General features: G+C 36.5%; 1 protein-coding gene across 8 annotated transcripts in view; it reads right to left on the bottom strand.

Annotated features, from left to right (window-relative positions):
- TRPC4 (transient receptor potential cation channel subfamily C member 4) overlaps positions 1-19,396 on the bottom strand; it is a 219,028-nt gene that overhangs the window by 48,540 nt on the left and 151,092 nt on the right. For 6 of the 8 annotated variants that reach the window (XM_033234646.1, XM_033234678.1, XM_033234685.1 and 3 more), the window contains one exon: positions 11,517-11,853. The exons of 1 other annotated variant lie outside the window; for it this stretch is intronic. In XM_033234646.1, coding sequence (XP_033090537.1) covers positions 11,517-11,853 — 337 coding nt within the window. The remainder of the gene's footprint in view (positions 1-11,516; positions 11,854-19,396) is intronic. One more of the 8 variants, XM_033234691.1, reaches the window with a different exon arrangement.

The raw sequence follows: 19,396 nt of genomic DNA, 5'->3' as shown, positions 1-19,396 counted from the left end.
GATAAGAAAAATAGAGAGAGATGGCTTCTGGCCAAATATAAGGAAGAATATTCTGGCAATTAGAGTTGCTCTAAAACTGGAATGGATTACCCTGTGACATAGAGATTCCAATCCAGAGGCTGTCTTTAAGCCTACAAGAAATTGTAGCAGTGAGTGGAGACGGATCTGCGTAATCTCTAAAATTCATTCCAACTTAATGAATTTGTAATTCGGTTGCTTTCAGATTTGTATGTATCATGAAATAAAATATATTTTAAAGTACATGCTAACCAGAACATTTGTATTTCACTATGTATTACAGATAAACTTCATTATCTTTGTACCTGTTTCTGCTAAACTGGAAAGTCAAATGTGATTATTAACAGTCACCGAAATAGCTAAATTCAAATATTTTGTGGGTATTTACATAGAGGAAGAAAGGCTTTGGGAAGGAAGTATAAAGAAGTTATGAGCTCAGTACAAGTCAACATTTTATTTCAACTTCCTTCGTAGCTGAGCAGACTCTGTTCTCATTTGATGGGTTAAAGGAGATGAAACTTCAACTGGAAGTTTAGACTAGATGACCTCTAAGGTTTTCTAAGAAGACTACCAAGCAATACTCACAATGCTGATATATTACAGTTCCTCTGGAGATCAAGGAGGAGACATTAAATCTGATTTTCTTGACCACCCAAAATCTTACTTCACTTCTGACCTTTGAAAGGCACAATTGTGTGGGAAAAACAGAGATCCTGATAAAACTGGGAACTCATGCCATCATTTTGTTTAAACTTGAGCTATAGATAAGATCGCCAATCAATGTCTGTTGGGTAATGTGTTGGGATCTCTTTTTTTAAGTTCCAGATTGAATTATCACTTTTTATAGCTCTGGTCACCACATACCTGTCAGATGGCTGTGGATTTATGTTTGTTATGAGCATGGTAGCGGAATGGCCAGTTTCATTTATTCTGGCAACATTTACTGAATTTTTGAAGAAACAAGCTTTTAGAAAAACTAGAGGGTGCTATTAACTAAATAAAAAATGAATTCAGATAGTAAATTATCCATGGTAACTAAAAAGCCTGAAGAGAACAAAGATTAAGAGAGCTTCTGTCACAAAATGTTTATCTTGTTCCCACAATGGGAACATTTCAAAATTGCTCTTTGCTGTTTATAAACAGAGGACATGATTTCTCAGAGTTGTGGTGGAGGCCTAATTACAAGCATCGATGTCAAGACTGTGGGGACCAACACAGGAAAGATCACAGTACAAATGAGTCAGAGAACTTCCTTTTACAAATATTTGTAGATGCCTGGAAGTTTTTACTATTTTTTTTTTTCTACCTTTCCCATAACAATTTTCACTCAGGGCTATTTGAGGGTTCTATTATGTCCTGCGAAGCTGGCTGTGAGGATGTGATGGGGTAGGCAACGCTCAGCTGCCACATTTAACAGCACCAATTACATGTGACAAATGTGTAACTCTGCAAACAGATCTCCTGTCGTTCCCTTTCTTACTGTCAGTACTTACACCAATAGTAAATAACCCCAAACAAAAAGTACGTCACCTTTTCACCTATGACAACTTCCAGGGGTCTATCATTTAAACCCCAAAGCTGTGGGGGACTGACCTTGGAAGTCTCTTCACAGGACACTGAGCTTTATGTTGTGGTATCAAATCAACGAAGATAACTGAACACAAAACATTCCTCCCTGCTGGAGTTTTGTATTGTTTTGTTTTTTGATTTTCAAATCAGGGAATATAAAAGTAGTCTCTTGTCAAAACTCTGCTTCTGTTCAAAGAGAAATTTAAAGGAATTCTTTTATTCAGTAGAAACCCAGTTGTTCTGAACCGCTAAGAGGCACTCAGTTAAGGGGCAGCTCCTGTTCTCAGCACTATACTTAAAACTCAAACAAAGATGAAAACAAGGACCCCAAGTATCCACGTTCTGAAAAGAGTTTACAGAAAATTGTAACCAAACTTTTCCTTCCAGGGCCTACTAGGAGGCATCAGGACCCTATCTGTTCCCAAACATCTAGCCCTCTACTTCCATAATCTGTAACAGAGGTAGACCTAGGAAGACAGATGGCGAGAGAGCCACGAGGTCAGGGAGTGCAGGGTTTCTGTTTTGTTTTTGTCGTCGTTGTTATTTTTTAGAGACAGTCTCACCCTGTTTCCCAGGTTGCCGTGTAGTGGTGCTTTATATCTCACTGCATCCTCAAACCCCTGAGCTCATGCGATGCTCCCACTTCAGCCTCCTGTGTAGAGTAGCAAAGACTAGAGGCACATGCTACCATGCCCAGCTATCTTTTTGTTGTTGTTGTTTGTTTTTCTGGTAGAAAAGAAATCTTGCTATGTTGGCCAGGCTGGTCTTGAACTCCTGGCATCAAGCAATCTCCCCACCTTGGCCTCCCAAGGAGGGAGCTTGGATTACAGGCATCGGCAGCCTGGCCAGGACAGTGCAGTTTTTGTGCTAAAAGCGAGTATCAGAAGGAGACATAAGGGTGTTTCCTCACCAATACTACTGCCTCCCTAAGTCAAGTAAGGGAGACTCCACGAAAACCCCTCATAAAGTCTGGGAATTTCTACAAGGAGGAACTACTACCTCACCACTGCTGGAGCATCTATTTGGGCAGTTGGCTTGCTCTCTCTCCCTGGGTCCAGCTCATCACAGAAAATAGAAAAGCAGGGAAGTTTGGCAATAGAGTAGCCCATGGTAGTCTGGCCTTCTGTCTTTTAAGGTGGTAATGTTCTGTGATGCTGTTGTGAGGCAAGTGCATATTACAAGGATAGGCTGGGTTTGAGCCTTCTTGCAAGGACTCAAGAGGGATTTGTTAGGGTTCCAGGACCCCCATTAGGGACTGACTGCTGGTTGCAGGAGTGGAGGAACTGGAAGATGCCTGGCAGAGTTGAATCTCTGACTCAGAGAACTATGCAGTATGGAGGCACAACCGGGCCCTCAAAGAACAGCCATGCACCCCTCAGGAGAGTCAGCATCGCACAGGTGGCTCAGTAATAGGTGGCTCTTGGAGAGGCAGGACAACCAACCAAGAAAGAGCTCTGACCAGGGTACCAGATAAATCAGGACATTTAACTTCTCTCATCCCCCATCTTCCCTAAAGCAACAGGAATGAGGAAACATGAAGAGCCTGTGTCCCACCTTGAATACCAGTGTTGGAGTTAAAGGATATGTAAGAGATGGACAATTCCATATCCTTCAAGCCATGAGTCAGGCCTTTATTGGGAAGAGAAGATCTTTAAGCTTATTATAAAATTTGAGTTTTAAACCGAACATAGCCTACTTTTAAATAATTTGAATTTCAGAAAATGTATGATAACTGATAGTGATATCATTGAGAAACAAAGAAAGGATATTTGATAGAAGGTGGTCAAGGAGAGTGACAGAAAGAAGTAAAACCATTTCTTGTTTAGATTCAAATACATTGAAGCTCCTTAATAAAACCATTACATGATTAGGAAATTTGACTTCCAGAATTCTCAGTCTTTAATGTTTAAAATACTTTCGGAATTTCTAAATCAGCCAACCATAATCTGAATTTGTCATAAGAATCTACAGTAATTATAATTTTAGTCAGCAGACCATACTTCAAAAAACACTGACATAAAGAGACAGTGAATGTTAAATATTCTTAGTTGGAAGACATCTAAAAATGCTTAAACCACTATGGGTTTTGACACCATTATTTTAACATTTTGAGAAAAAAAAAGCTAGGAATATATAATTAAGGAAGTACACATTTTTAAGTTTACCAAGAAAGGATGCCATGTTAGTTTCAGAGTAAGGGTGAAGTGTAGAACTTTAGAATTCCAGATCATCTGATAGCTTCTGACCTAAAAATAGTTACTTAAAAATCAAGTGAGACATTTTATCAGTGTAGGAGCATTCTTTTTATAGGATTTTAATTTAAAAATTTTCCATGAAAACTAAGAAGTAGAATGCTTATGTAGATAGGAAGACAAGGAATAAATATTTCTCCAATTCCTTGTTCATTACCCTTTCAACAGGTAGCAGTAGTTGCCTAATATATAGTTTTGAATAAGTGAATATTAATAGTTTCACTATGAAAATTACCACCTTCCACTTAATACAAACTTCTGAATATTTTAAAAATAAATATGCACAAAGGAAATATATTTATTTCTTTCAGTTTTCCTGAGTACCCCTTACACACACAGATACACACACAGAAATTTAAAAAATAATAATGTCCTTGAAGAAAACAAATTTAACTTTAAGACATAGCAACTAATACGTGGAAAGCAAAAGAGGAAACATGTCTAGGTCAAATCGAAGGCCTTACTCTTTCTTTCTTGGAATGGATTGTTTCTTTTAGTACTATAAAGCCACACATAATATGTTTTAGATTAGAAGCAAGGCAGTGATGATACTGGTGGTGATGTGAGCGTGGTGGTAGTGATAAGTTTGGTATGTTGGTAAAGATAATATTCAATAGTAAATCATATCAAATGTACATCTTAAAGAGCATTACACGTTTAATGAAGCAGAAACATGGTCCATTCAAATTTCACCTGTGTAAAAATCTAAGTCGGCAAATAGAAGTGAAGAAGTCTTAGGTATGGAGACATGTTCTGAGCGGTTTTTGCCTTTTCAAATTCTACCTCTCACACTTTTGGGTCAGTGTCTCAGAAAGGATAAAGAATCTAGATCTAGACTTACATTGACTGGAGTTTGAATTTAGTATCACTTGTTAGCTCCTTGATCCCTTGAGCCCTGCAAGGAATCTAAATTCTCTAAGCCTGTTTCCTCTCTGTGAAATGAGACATTAACTCATTTATTATGATTAAATGGAACAGAGTTACTGTGAAGTTCGAACAAAAGAATGCATTTAAATTACTCAGCACAGTGCCTAACTTTTCAGTTTCTACTATTTATGACTACGATTACTACTACTACTACCACCACTACTACTACTACTATTGTTACTCTGTGCTAATGAACACTAATTCAAGAATCTCTCATGCTGTTTTTGTTTTTTTTTTTACTATGACCCTTTCTTTTTAGTATCTACTCTTTTCCTATTTTTTCCCCTCTTCCCTTGAACCATCTAAACCATGTTTTCAAACATTCTCTGAAGGCCTGGAAATTTCAATTTTGCTATATCAAATTTATATTTCACTGTCATGGCCTAAAAAGAGTTCATTTCTCTCCAATAAAGAAATCATGTGTTCAGCATGAATAGGATCACACACAATAACTGAAATCTTCATTAATATTTCATTGTTTGAGATATTACTGTGTTAGTCTTTATAATTCTGTGAAGGTGATGTTAAAATATTTTTTTGCACAGTTAAATAGTGAAATGAGCGTCATATGTCACACTGTACTATCTGATTTCCTCAAAAATTAAAATATCCATTTTAAATTAATAAATGGGTAGTCTGCAACTTGGGTTTGAAGGTCTGTGTGTGTCTGAAGCTAGTTTGCTAAGATTATTTGAGCACCACGCCAAGGGAGGAACTGGGGAAAGTAATAGGCGTATTTCTTATACTTGTGAGTATATTGTCTGGGGCTGCTTGAGGGGATGGGAAATTCAGCAGTGAGGCTGAAAATATGAAGCCATATGATCTTAATGACTTTTGACAAAAGATGAAAAAATGGTCATAAGAGGAAGAATTAAATATATGTGCACACATATGTATATATACACACATATGTATATATACACGTGTGTGTATATGTGTATATATGTATGTGTATATATGTGTCTATATGTACTTATATACACATAACTGATTATACATATATGTGTAAAAACCATAACTGGTTATACACATATGTGTGTATATATATACACACACATATATATCCATACATATAGTATTATTTGACTCTACGAATATTTATCTAGATGAAAATGTGATCATCAACTTTTCATTCTACATCTTCAATTTGGTAGGCCTTGTTGAAATGTTCAGACTTGTTAATATCAACCTTTTAAAACATAAAAATGTAAAATAAATTATGGAAATGAGAAACCAATCTTGTTTAAAAAATTGCTAAATAAAGTATGTGTTATAGGCAAGTTGTATAATCTGGATATTATGAGCAATTCTTACTTTATGCCTAGGAATTCAATAGAAGCTATTTTTAACAGAGCTTAGACCTCCTCCTATGTTATATCTTTTCCTCAGTTCACCTTTCTCACCATGCTCAGTGTGCATAGATTTGCATACTGTTTAATTGTGGCATAATCATGGGCATGCTCACAATGTCATATCACTTCAGCAGCCATTTTGTTTTCTCATAGGAACAAAGTATTTCCTGCTGTATTCATACAATAGCCTTCATTAAAGTTTCTTTCTTTTCTTTCTTTCCTTTCTTTCTTTCTTTCTTTCTTTCTTTCTTTCTTTCTTTCTTTCTTTCTTTCTTTCTTTCTTTCTTTCTTTTTCTTCTTTCTTTCTTTTTCTCTCTTTTCTTTATTTCTCTCTTTCTTTCTTTCCTTTTTTTTTTTTTTTTGAGATGGAGTCTCGCTCTGTCGTCTAGGCTGGAGTGCAGTGGCACAATCTCGGCTCACTGCAACCTCTGCCTTCCGAGTTCAAGCGATTCTCCTGTCTCAGCTTCCTGAGTAGCTGGGACTACATGTGCCCGCCACTATGCCCATCTAATTTTAGTGTTTTAAGTAGAGATAGGGTTTCACTATGTTGGCCAGTCCGGTCACGAACCCCTCGTGATCTGCCCACCTCGTCCTCCTAAAGTGCTGGGATTACAGGTGTGAGCCACCACACCCAGTCCAAAGTTCTACTTCTTTCATGAAAAGTGTTATCCATTTTATAATTGATTTTACTAAGCTAATTACATAAGTCTACATCTGGAAATTTTACACATATCCATACTCTTGTGCAAAGGGATAAGTTATAACAAAATTTGTGGGTTACAATCAGAGTTGGAATGAATTCTGAGGGAAAATTCAAACTGGGTTTCAGGAAGGCCTGAAAACTAGCATTCGAAAGTTTGCTTTTCCCTTATCTTACTACATATTATCTTCAGAAACAAATGACCTCTCTTTGAGATAAAACTCTTGCCATAATTTCGATGAATTCTCATAATGCACATTACACATATAACATACTTTAGTTTTCATGTAATTTTTTAATAAATTTATCATATTCTATTCATTGCATATTCCTAGTATAATATATTAAAAATCAAACCCTGAATAAGTTAAGAGCCTCAGAGTCATGGAGAACATAAAAGTACCCAAGTCTCTGATCTTCTAGCCTCGAGCTCTTTCTAAAGCATCATTCAGTGTTTCCAACGAAACTTTTTCTCCAGACACCCAAAAAGTATAGCTCTGTTATCAGGTCCATATCAAGGCTTGATCAAACAACTGTTTTACTTTTTACTCTAGATTAAGTGGGTAATTTGACAGCCTGAGAAGGATATTGGTGTCTATCTGTCTGGAATTTACTCATCTGTTGAGAGTTCTAACAGAATTATCCATGATTAGTTTTCTCTGTTAGTTAGAACTGTATCACAATGACCAGCGTCATAAGTTTGGTCCCTGTAAAGCTTTTTGGCTTTCTTTCTTATATAATAAAGTTCATCCTGACAGCAAATATGTGCAAGAAGATCTCTTGAGGCTGTTTGATGGCAGAAAGGAAAGGTCTATAACCTTCAAATACAAGCAAGTCTGAAGTAAAAATAATTCTAAAAGCTTTGTTGGACGGTGAGTTCCAACTTATCACTGACACCGTGGCAGAAGGATAGAAGAGCCATTATGAACTGCTTTCTAAAGATATAAAACACAATAGATTTAAACAGTCAACAATGTTGAACTTCAACAAGAAAGATACTGAAATAACAGAAACCTTATTCTGCCATTGTACTGAAACACAAGATAACTGGTTCTATGAGGCTGAATACAGTTCTTATTGCTGAAACACAGCAAGGTATATAAAATAACAGAAATTCCCAAGCAAAACCATATTTCTTAAGAAGAAAAAGAAATTGGTTTCAAAGGTTAGGCTTTAAAGTTAGAGAACTTTCCTACCTAGATAAACATGGACATTTATGATATAAATATATAAAAGAAATAAGTGAAAAGTGTTTTGCTAGTATAAACAAATGAGACTTATAAAGTTATCATTTCTCATACATCATGATATTATGAAGGTGAGGAAGATCTTTTGAAAATGGAAGAAAAGTAAATTTAGTACAAATAAAGAAGTATGACTTTATACAACAAGTAACTCACAGAGGTGACATGGTTTGAAAATCTAAGTCAATTCAAGAAGACTTGAGAAAAAACCATAAATAGAGTTCCAATCTACCATTGGGACAATTAACATGATGAGGGACACACTTATAAGCCACATCATTTCTGTAAGTCATTCAATCTTGATATTATAAATCTAGAACCTTGCAAACAATGAACTATGAAATGTTCTGCTAAGGGACTCATGGCCACTTACTTTATCTGACAGCAGTACAGGGCAAGAGAATATAGAAGATTCATTCATATAGTCATCAAATCAGACCATGCTTTTTTATATATATCACATTTTTGGTAAAAGATTAAAGTGTTCCTACTCTGATGTCTTTGGTTTTGTTCTCCCACTCAACACCACACCTCCCCCGAAAGGATCAATTTTCTCTGTTTTAATAATGGTAGCTTAGCAGACAGGATGATACGATTCGGGGGGACTTTAGATGTCATTCACTCTAAATCTTGTATTTTGTAGATGCAGACACTGAAAATCCTGAGAACTTGTGACCACCCATAATTTAATAGTCTCCTAATGGTAGAACCTGAGCATGGATTTAAGTCCAGTGCCTTTTGCAGAACAGCCCAACAACATAGCACACACTCCTTATAATCATGGATCTAGCAAGGCACTGAGAACTCAGTATCGGATATGAGGCATTCACAATTCACCAGACCTGGTGAACAATATAATGGTTTGACAGATCTCTTTCATATATAAACATTTTTTCCTCATGCCCCATTATTTAAGCAAGATGATCATTTGTATGCCTGTTTTTTTTTTCCCCTAGGAAATCTCTTTTATCCTAAAATTCTCAGAAATATTAAATCCCTACAGTCAGGAAATCTTGAGAAAATATTGCCTATAGCAGATATTTTTCTAAGCTGGAATTATAATACTCACAATTAAATCTATACCTCATATAATCATTTAGCTGTGGTTGGATGTAGTTTCTTCCAGCCAGCTTTCATGAAATATTCTGTTAGAATCTTGGTATGTAGCGGGCAGCCAATGACTGTTTTCACTGTACAAGTAATTAGAACTTTGGACCTCCTATTTTTTAAATACTATTTACTATTTTATGACATTATGTCACAAATCTGTTTATTACCCATTTATTCCAGTAAATGGGTAAATCCAGTAAATTCCAGCGCTCTTTGTTGCTTTACTTTTGTCACTATCATCCTTCACTGCACATTCTGCCTGGAAAGTACTTGACACAGTTTCATTGATGGTATCAAGGAAAGATTAGGAATACTCTACATGCTTACATTTTATTGTATCTATAGTATTTTTTCCAAATGAAGTGTTCTGCATTTTATTTGGGACACTAGAATTTTTAGACATTCAATGTAAGTTATCCATAATGGAAAATGTAATGTCCTAAACTCTTCGTAAGAATTGTTCCCAAGACATTTTCTAAGAAAACTCCTTTAAAAAATTCTTAATGGGATATATTTAATTTAAATGAAACAGGAAGGGTTATTTTATCTTTAATACCAACTGCAATGTCATAATTATTTTATTCCAAAGGACATTCGGGACACATAGATTACGTGAGCCTTTTAAATTTTTCTTCTTTCTTTTTTTGAGACAGAGTCTCACTTTGTCACCCAGGTTGGAGTGCAGTGGTGCAATCTCGGTTCACTGCGACCTCTGACTCTCAGGCTCAAGCTATTCTTCTGCCTCAGCATCCAGGTAGCTGGGATTACAGGCTCTGGCCACCATGCCCAGCTAATTTTCATATTTTTAGTAGAGATGGGTACTACCCGAACTTCTGATCTCAAGCGATCCACCCACTTTGGCCTCCCAAAGTGCTGAGATTACAGGCATGAGCCACTGTGTCCTGCCCGGCCTGACCCTTTTTTCTAATTTAAACAAGATCACACTTTATGCGCTTTAGATTAACGAGAAGCTACTCTATTTTAAAGTTCACCTGAGGATTTTGTTAGTTATATATGTAAAACATCAAATCTTGTCCCTATTAATTTTTCTTATTGACAATACTTAAAGTATGGTTTTTACAATTTTTAAAACTGAAAAACATATCTATCTCAAATAGGCTGTCTTTTTTTTTTTTCTGCCTCAATGTCATTTTAGTCTCTTCAGCAGTGTTCAGAGTCACCCAAACTGAATTCTGAGATTTTGAATCATGAAATTTGTCACATATTTTCTAATAGACAAATGATGAGGTGAAGATGATAGCAGAGAGGTTTAAAATGATGAGCTAAATTGAGAAAATGTGATTTCTCAGCAAACCATAGTAAAGAGAAAAGCATAATTAAAACGTACATTTTAACCATGGCTATAATAACAAGGAGAAAGGAAAACAAGGTTTTCACTAGCTACTTTTTTTTCTTTTCTTTTCTTTCTTTTTTATTTTTTTGAGATGGAGTCTCGCTCTGTCGCCCAGGCTGGAGTGCAGTGGCACGATCTCGGCTCACTGCAAGCTCCGCCTCCCGGGTTCACGCCATTCTCCTGCCTCAGCTTCCCGAGTAGCTGGGACTACAGGCGCCCGCCACCACGGCCGGCTAATTTCTTTTTGTATTTTTAGCAGAGATGGAGTATCACCGTGTTAGCCAGGATCGGAGTATCACTGTGTTAGCCAGGATGGCTACGATCTTCTGACCTAGTGATCCGCCGGCCTCGGCCTCCCAAAGTGCTGGGATTACAGGCATGAGCCACCGCGCCCGGCCGGAAAACAAGGTTTTCACTAGCTACTTTAAGGTGTTCTACTTTACAGTGGTTTGCTTCAGACCCAACACAACTTTCTATGACAAGAACAAAAAGAGAGTGGCCAATGTCCTGTTGTTTAATTTCCTATTATTTTAAATTAATATAGATTTCAAAGATAAATTGGAACAGATTTTTTTAAAAAGGTTTCAGTTACTTTATGTAGAGAATCACTAATTCTTCAGAGTAATCTGTGTGTACTTTTAGAAGACTTATCTATGAGGAATATTAGAATGATTATTTACATATAGCCAATGAGATATGTTGAGAAGTTTTAATAAACAAACTCATAGACAGTCAGTCATGGACTATGAAGTCATTAAAATCTGTAATTCGAAAACTTAAGGTTACATTTCTTAAACTGCTTTTGTAAGCAGATCCACTGCAGCTTGTAAAATAGTTGTTTGGCTTTGGGGGTTAGGTTCTTGGAGCTACAATAGTCAGAACCTGTTCTAAACATTCCTAGGTTCCCAAACATTAATGAATATTTTCTGAGCAACAAAATTCCATGGCAGCAACATGTTTTTATTATATTTTCTATAGTAACACATTTACCCAGGACCCATGGTAATATCATCCACTCGACGATGGTTGGTGGTGGACCTTGCCTGTTCAAGTCTGACCTGTCGATGTGCTGAGAGGCAAGCAGCAGCAGGAACAAAAAAGTCAAATAGGAGGCTGTGTGGCAGATAAACTTGATAAATGGCTTCCTGATGAACAGTCCGAGTGGGCTTTTGGGAGCTATCAGGTAGCACACAGAGAAGACAGGAAAAAGAAGTCCTATGATGAAACATGTCACCATCTTCACTGCCCAGTGTCTTCTCCTCCAGCCTGGAAACTCGTCGTACCAGCGAGATGCCAGCAGCTGTTGACAATTGGGCTGGGCAACAAACTAAACAGAAGGGAAAGGAAAAGGAAAAATAAGTCACAGTTACATGGAGTGGCCTCAGTTAATCAATAAGAACACAACTGGGATATTTAAAGACAGAAATGCTGTTTCACATAATTTTACATTTAAACAATCAAAAGGCCTTAAGTCATTCTGTGAATAAAGCCAATGTATTGAATATTTATTCTATCCAAGCAAGGCACAGTATGACATGTTTAGTGAGACACAACTGAAGTCAAAATACTATGGCTGCACTTGAAGCAAAAATAGAACTGGGGAATAGGAATATGCAAAAGATACACTGATAAATGAACAAAGCAGTTTACAAAGATACACACCTATATACACATATATAAGAATATATAAATGTGGCTCTTTTTTGATATAGTTATTTCTTGGTTGCAACACTATACTTAATTTTTATTTTTATATTGTGTACTTTTAACAATTTTCTGTAATAGATATTTATTACTTTAATCATCAGGAAAAGCAAACAAACTTTTCTTTATGAGGTACAAGCTAAATATACTTTTAATTGGGTTGAGGCAATATGAAAAACAGATGAAAGAAGATAATATTCACCAGAATGTTAATCATCATAGCTTAATTCAGTATAAACAATGCAAACACCTTCCTAAGTATACCTAATTACCTTATACAAAACATTTCACAGACATGACTCATTCTATCCTGACAACATTTTAGAGATGTAGCATGGACACTACTTACTGTATGTTAAGGAGGTTACATATCTATCAAATTATGAGATGTTTGAATATCTGGTCCAGGATTTTTTTCCTCAATATTTCTTTTTTTCCTCAGTATTTCTCAGATTCTATTTCTGAAACTTTCTCATTGAGATTGTCAGTTAAGCAATATATGAATTAAGAGAAAATTGTATCTTTCAATGGAACAGTTCAAGAATGCTTCCACCTGGACATACTTGTATAACTAGAAAAAGAAGATGAAGGCAATCCACGGCAAGATACCATGGGAGAACAAGAGCATAACCTAGTGAGAAAGTGTATAGTGGGATTAAGCAATGCCCTATGGACAGTTCTGATTGAAGGAGAGGTGTAAGTTCCTTGTAAGAGACTTGGAAAAGTTCTGTTGGCATAATAAAACAGGCTTACTCTAAAAACAAACTTAGTGCTTGTTCCTTTTACAGGTCTCTCCTCCCAACTCCACATTTCCCATCTTTCTTCTTGAGTCTAAGCCATATGGCTGTCCTTTAGGCAAGACTTTTTCCTTTCTCTTTTCTAATGGTAAGCAAGCAAGCAGTCTCTGGATATGCAAAAAGGATGCTTTGTTTGGGGATGAAGAAAGAGATGAGGTGACATTCAAAGAGTAATCCAATAGTTGAGGTGTTCAACCATTTGGATTAGATGAATAATGGTTTTTCATGCAACTGTTTCTCTTCATCTTGTCTTGCATATCTACTTATCAATGTATATAGTGGGCAAATAAATATGCAAACAACTGAATTAGGTTTATAATAATGGATTCAGTAAATACAGATAAAACTAGATAAAGTAGTATAGTTTTAAGGCTGGGATAGGGAGGACTCTCCTCATTATCTTGCATGGCGCTTACTTACGGAAATTTCAAGCTCCATAAACAGTCAAGCTAAATTTTATTCCAGACAAAGCCAGGTATTTGAAAGTCAAAATAGAGTTTTTGCTTATATAACTGTAGAGTACTGACAAACAGTGGTTTAGATCATTAACAAGCACTGTTCTCTTTAAGAGTTTTATTTTTTCCCCCACATAATCCTTTCCATCAGCATTTGATAAAGAAATCATAGTCTACCATCTTCTTTCTTTTTTTATTCCCCATGGAATAAAATATTTTTAGTAGTATTAAACTTTAGGACAACTGAAATGTCTTGATAAAAGAGAGTTAAGAAAGCCTATGGGAAATGCAAGATATAACAAGAAGTTGCCATCATCTTATCAGTATTCACACATTGACAAAACACTATAAGGGACTAAGTACTAAGTAACTCATTCCGAGCATGCAGAAAGAGTAAGAGAAAGGTGTATACTTTGTTCACTACAGTCTAAGTCAGGTCTTGGATTCAAACTCTGCCCTTTCTGGTCAAAATCTCACTACAGCATGGGGCACCTGAGGACAATCAAACAGAGAACTTTCTTAGGATAATTTAAGATTTGTTTGAATTAATATTTCTGCTGTGAATACATACATATATACCCCGTAAAATTACCTAAAAGAAGCAGAGTTTAATCCTCATAGAACACCTGCCATTGCAAAGTGCTAGGATAGCCATGATTTTGTATTTATGTTTCATTCTTAAAAGTGCTTTTTCTTTCTTTAGTTATTGAAAGTGTATACAGTGCTTAGTAAATGAACAGTATATGTAATTTTACATTAAACACAGACACAGGGAGGTTGTTGCAGAAGTAAAAAATATGGAGAGGAATAAGAAGAGCAGGAGTGAGTGTACATAATACACAAGGTTCCCCAAATGTGGATGTTATTTGGCTATGTATTTGATCTAATCATAGGATTGAAATAAACCAAAAAGTATTCTGCGAATCATTGTAAATCCACATATTCTCGTGGTAATTTCATGTCACCTTTCAACCAAACATGTTCTTTACTTGTCTATACCAGCATTCTCTAAATTGTATCCCAGTAATTAATAGATTTTCCATGCAAAAATGGGTTCGGTGGTTAAATCAGTTATCAAATTAAGGATTGAAATAATTAAAATTTTATATTACAGGATTTTTCAGTCTTCAATTGCTAACATAGATTAAATCACTTCAATTATCTCTTGCCCCTCTTTCCCTTCCTGTCTCGCTCCCTGTCTTCCTTCTTCCCTTCTTTCATTCCTTCCTTCTTCCCACCCTCCCTTCCTTCCTCTCCCTGTGTCTTTTTCTCTGTGTCTGCCTCCCTCTCTGTTTACCTGGATTACTTGGAGTAATGCTTAGCTTTACTTCAACTCCCTCTGAAGGACACCCTCAGAGAGGGGCCACCTGTTTGACAGTGGCCACCAGTCCATTCCAGCAATGCCCTCTCCAGGTGGACCATCACATTGCCTGCAGTGTGCTGGGAGCCTACAGCCCCCACCTCCTACGCCATCTTTCTACTGCACCATGAGTCATAAGAGGAACTACCATCTTCCGCACCATTCCAGTATTGGGAGAAGTGAGGTTTGTTTTTAGACACAATTCATTACAGCCCTTCTTTCTCTAGAGTTGTTGGCCAATTCCAGCGCAACTCCTGCCATCCCATTAAAATTCATATTAAAACACTAAAACTTTCAAATTCACATTTGTGCTTATGCACTTATAAAGTATGCTGTGAAAACAATTTTAAAGACTTCCCATCTCTTTCAATAACCTTTAAAAAGTTTGAAAAGTCTGATCTCATAATTATTTATAGAATCAATGAGTCATGGGATTCCAAATATTGAAGACACTGTGAAAACCATTGAATCTAATCTATTTTTACAAATAGAATAAGAGAGATCCAGTATCAATGATTTAAAATTAACTACTAGAAATATGAAAGCTCCAAACCATAACAGCAACAAAGGAGAACAAAAAGGAGGATAAATCTGGAAAGTATATAAAAGCAAAACAAAACCAAATAAACAAGAAACTTCACTACATTGTATTAGTCAGTTTTCATACCTCTGATAAAGACATACCTGAAACAGGGCAATTTACAGAAGAGGTTTAATGGATGCACAGTCCCATGTGGCTGGGGAGGCCTCACAATCGTGGTGGTAGTTAAGAGGCATGTCTCACATGATCGCAGACAAAAGAAGAGAGCTCGTGCAGGGAAACTCCCCTTTTTAAAACCATCAGATCTCATGAGACTTATTCACTATCATGAGAACAGCATGGGAAAGACCTGACCCCATGATTCAATGATCTCTCACTGGGTGCCTCCCACAACATGTGGGAATTATGGGAGCTACAACTCAAGATGAGATTTGGGTGGGGACACAGCCAAACCATATCCAGTATCTAGAAAAGTGAACTAAAATATTGTGTATGGACAAAGTAAGCAGAAAATAATTTAAAATATATAAAACAAATAAATAATGAAAGTAACTATGGATCAGATTTACTTAGTATTTGTTCTTTCTTCATCTTTTCAGTTTTTCCAATGTATTTTTCTAGTTTAAAAAGTTGTACACAAAGTTCAGACTGTAGTCATTCTCTATAGGAAGAAAATCCAAATTCTGGGAACAACCGTCCTGGTTACTTTATCTATCTTGACTGCATCAGAGAGTCACAAGGAAGTCTCAACTGACTGCCGGGTGATTATAAAGAGAGTTGAAACTTTGGATTAGCTGTATCATAGTGATTTACATAAGGGCAATCTGATGCCTCTGCTCTAAAAGGACCACAAATTCATATAAACACCAGTGTGCTCTGGGTACTACTGTATATTCTTTAGCAATTCAAAAATAATCTGCATGGGGGAGGAGTTATTTCCTCTGCCAGAATGCTTTTCAAAAACTCAGTTTATAATGCTGATAGCAGGGTCTAAGGATTATTTACAGGCAGAAGACCTTCAGGGAATTAATTTTTTCCATAGCTGAAAAATATATATTTTTAATCTTTTACTTCATCCCCTACATGCCTCATGGCCTCCAATGACTTTTAAATGTCTCTGTCTCTCCCTGCTTCCTGGTGATACCTCTGGTCATGTTCTTCATTAAACAATTCTTCTAGTCCCTCTGAGCATAGTCATACCACATGATTAATTGGACCCACCTGTTTCATTGATCAAACCATTATTTTCATCTGCCTTTGCAGGACAGGTGAAACACTAGTAAAGCCAATAGCATTCAGCATCATATGTGAGTCAGCGAGTGGCTAGATAAGTGAGGGGAGTGCCATGATATGTAAGAACCACATAAATCTGTATTCTGGGAACTCAAAATACATTGGGACTAATTATGTAACTGGATAACTTCATACAGAGCATTATATAACTTGTTTAAAAAGAGGTATAGGGTATATAAGAGTATGTCTGACATGAAATAAACTGAAAATTTAAGAAAGGAGGTGGAATTGGTTAGTTAAGCCTGAAATAACAGATAGATTTCGACAGTGACAGCTTCGTAAGTGAATGTGTTTTATGTTAGATTAAAAGAATTTCATGTTAAAAACATGGGGATAGAGATAAGTATACTCAGATGAGAAATGTCTTGTGCTAGAAGGTTGTAACCAATTGTAGATATACTAGAGATGAAATGTAAAGGCAAACTGTGACAATATTTTGGGATATGGATGAAAATGTTTGTTGAGGACATGCTTGAGTCTAAATTGTTGCAACTCAATTTGTGGGCTGAGGCCAGTAAGATTGAAATCAACAGGAAGGCTGTTAGAGATGGAGAATATCAGGTCCCACTTCAAATCTGCTGAATACAAATCTGCATAGCATGATTCCAATGAATGTTAAAACTTGATAAACACTGGCTTAAAGGATTTGATGTCTAACGAAATTACCTATAGCTCCATTGTATCTGATAAATATTCAAAGAGTAGTTTCAATTCAGCATAAATATATATTCTAATGTCTACAAAGTAAGCAGTATACAGCTGACCCCGAAACCCTGGGAATGTCTGTGTGTGTATATGTGTATGTATGTGAGCGTGCACGAGTTCTTGAGTGATAGGGATGAGCCATACAGTGGTGGTTCTCAAAATTGAGCAAGCAGCAGGATCACCTAGAGGCTGACAAAACACATGAGCCCCACCCCAGTGTCTGATTGATTCAGTAGGTACAAGGTGAGGCCCTAAACTCTGCATTTTGCCCAGTTCTCTAGGTGACTCGCCCAGGCTGGAGTGCAGCGGCGCAATCTGCGTTCACTGTGAGCTCCGCCTCCCGGGCTCAGGTCATTCTCCTGCCTCAGCCTCTGGAGGTTGCTGGGACTAAAGGCGCCGGCCACCACGCCCGGTTAATTTTTTGTATTTTTAGTAGAGACGAGGTTTCACTGTGTGAGCCAGGATGGTCTCGATCTCCTGACCTCGTGATCCGCCTGCCTCGGCCTCCCAAAGTGCTGGGAGGACTAACTTTTGATAACCACTGCCTTACAGAAAGACCTTTGAATAATGTGGGATAGTCTTCTAGTTTTTCTAATGTTTACTATTTTCCTGGTTTTTGCTTTCCTCATTTAAAGTCAACCTTCTTATTAAGGTTATCAACAAGCAAATTTAGCTCTGCAAAGATGCCTTTAAAGGGAATTGTATAGAAGTCACACATCAAGCAGATATTCTATGGTGTAGTTTAGTATAATATCTAATTACAGGAATAAACACAAAAATATCAACAATAATCCCCACCAAATCACTGAACTCTTGTGCAAGTGGAAAAGCCGAACACAGTGTAATTGCAAGCAAAGGATGATAGCTGACTAATTCACCATTAAGCATGGATACCAATAGGGGACTTAAACCAGTGTTAGACAGACTGGGCTTCAGTGGGCATGAGAAACATGAGTAGGCGATAAAGATGCTGGATAAAAAAGGAAGAAAATACCTACACCTAGTTTCTCACAGATATTTACCCTAGGCACCACCGTATGCCTTCATCATGACTCCAAAGTGATATGGCAAATCTACTGTACTTTGCATAATGTATTTGGATATTGTAGGGATTAAGAGCACATAAGCCTTAGAAAAATCCCATTGGGATTTGAACCTTGGATTGCTGCTTCCTGATTGTATGAGTATTAATAAATTATTAAATTATTATTGTGTCTTTTCCCCAACTTGTAAAATGGGGATAGTGGAAACACTTATCTCACAGGGTTACTGAAAAATTAAATGAATTAATATATGAAAAGTATGAGTTCCTAGGTCATAGTATATGTTCAATAAATACTAAGTATCACCATTATTGTATATATAAACACATGTTTACACACACAAGGATATATGTATATACATATATGTCCATATACATATACAATAACTTATAGACATATATACCCAAGTGTATAATGTGTGTTCACTTTCAGCATAATAATAATTAAAAGATTTATGCAAGGAAATTACATTCACAAGATAATAATAACTGAAGCATAAGGGAACATCAATAAGATAACTAGTTGCCCAATTAAGTTTTTTCAGCCTTGTTAAAAGGCAAAAAATCAATGAAGCTTTAATCAAATCTGAGACACGTTGGCTAAAATGCTTGAGAATAATGAAGAAGACTAATTGATAAACTACAGATTATATTTTCTGCAGACTCTCTTGGCCAACAAGTGCCCTGGCTCTATCAAGTTCAAAAATTTCCTATCCAGTCATAAAATCACCTAAGCATTTTCTTAAATATACGTGTTAAATTCAGATTTGCAGATCAGGATTCAAGGAAGAGCTAAATGCATATTACAGGGGCACCACATTTGATGTCACATAACCAGAAGGGAAGACGATAACTAAATTTCATATGATGATGGTGTTGGTGAGGCAGAAGCTGATTCAACTTCTGAAACCATTCCTGAGTCTACATTCAAAATTGGTTTGGCAATTCATCTGAGACGATGAGTGAGCAATAA

The sequence above is a fragment of the Trachypithecus francoisi genome, unplaced genomic scaffold (genome assembly GCF_009764315.1).
Source record: "Trachypithecus francoisi isolate TF-2019V2 unplaced genomic scaffold, Tfra_2.0 Contig01461, whole genome shotgun sequence".
NCBI classification, from domain to species: Eukaryota; Metazoa; Chordata; class Mammalia; order Primates; family Cercopithecidae; genus Trachypithecus; species Trachypithecus francoisi.
This window is presented reverse-complemented; position numbering and strand designations above follow the sequence as displayed.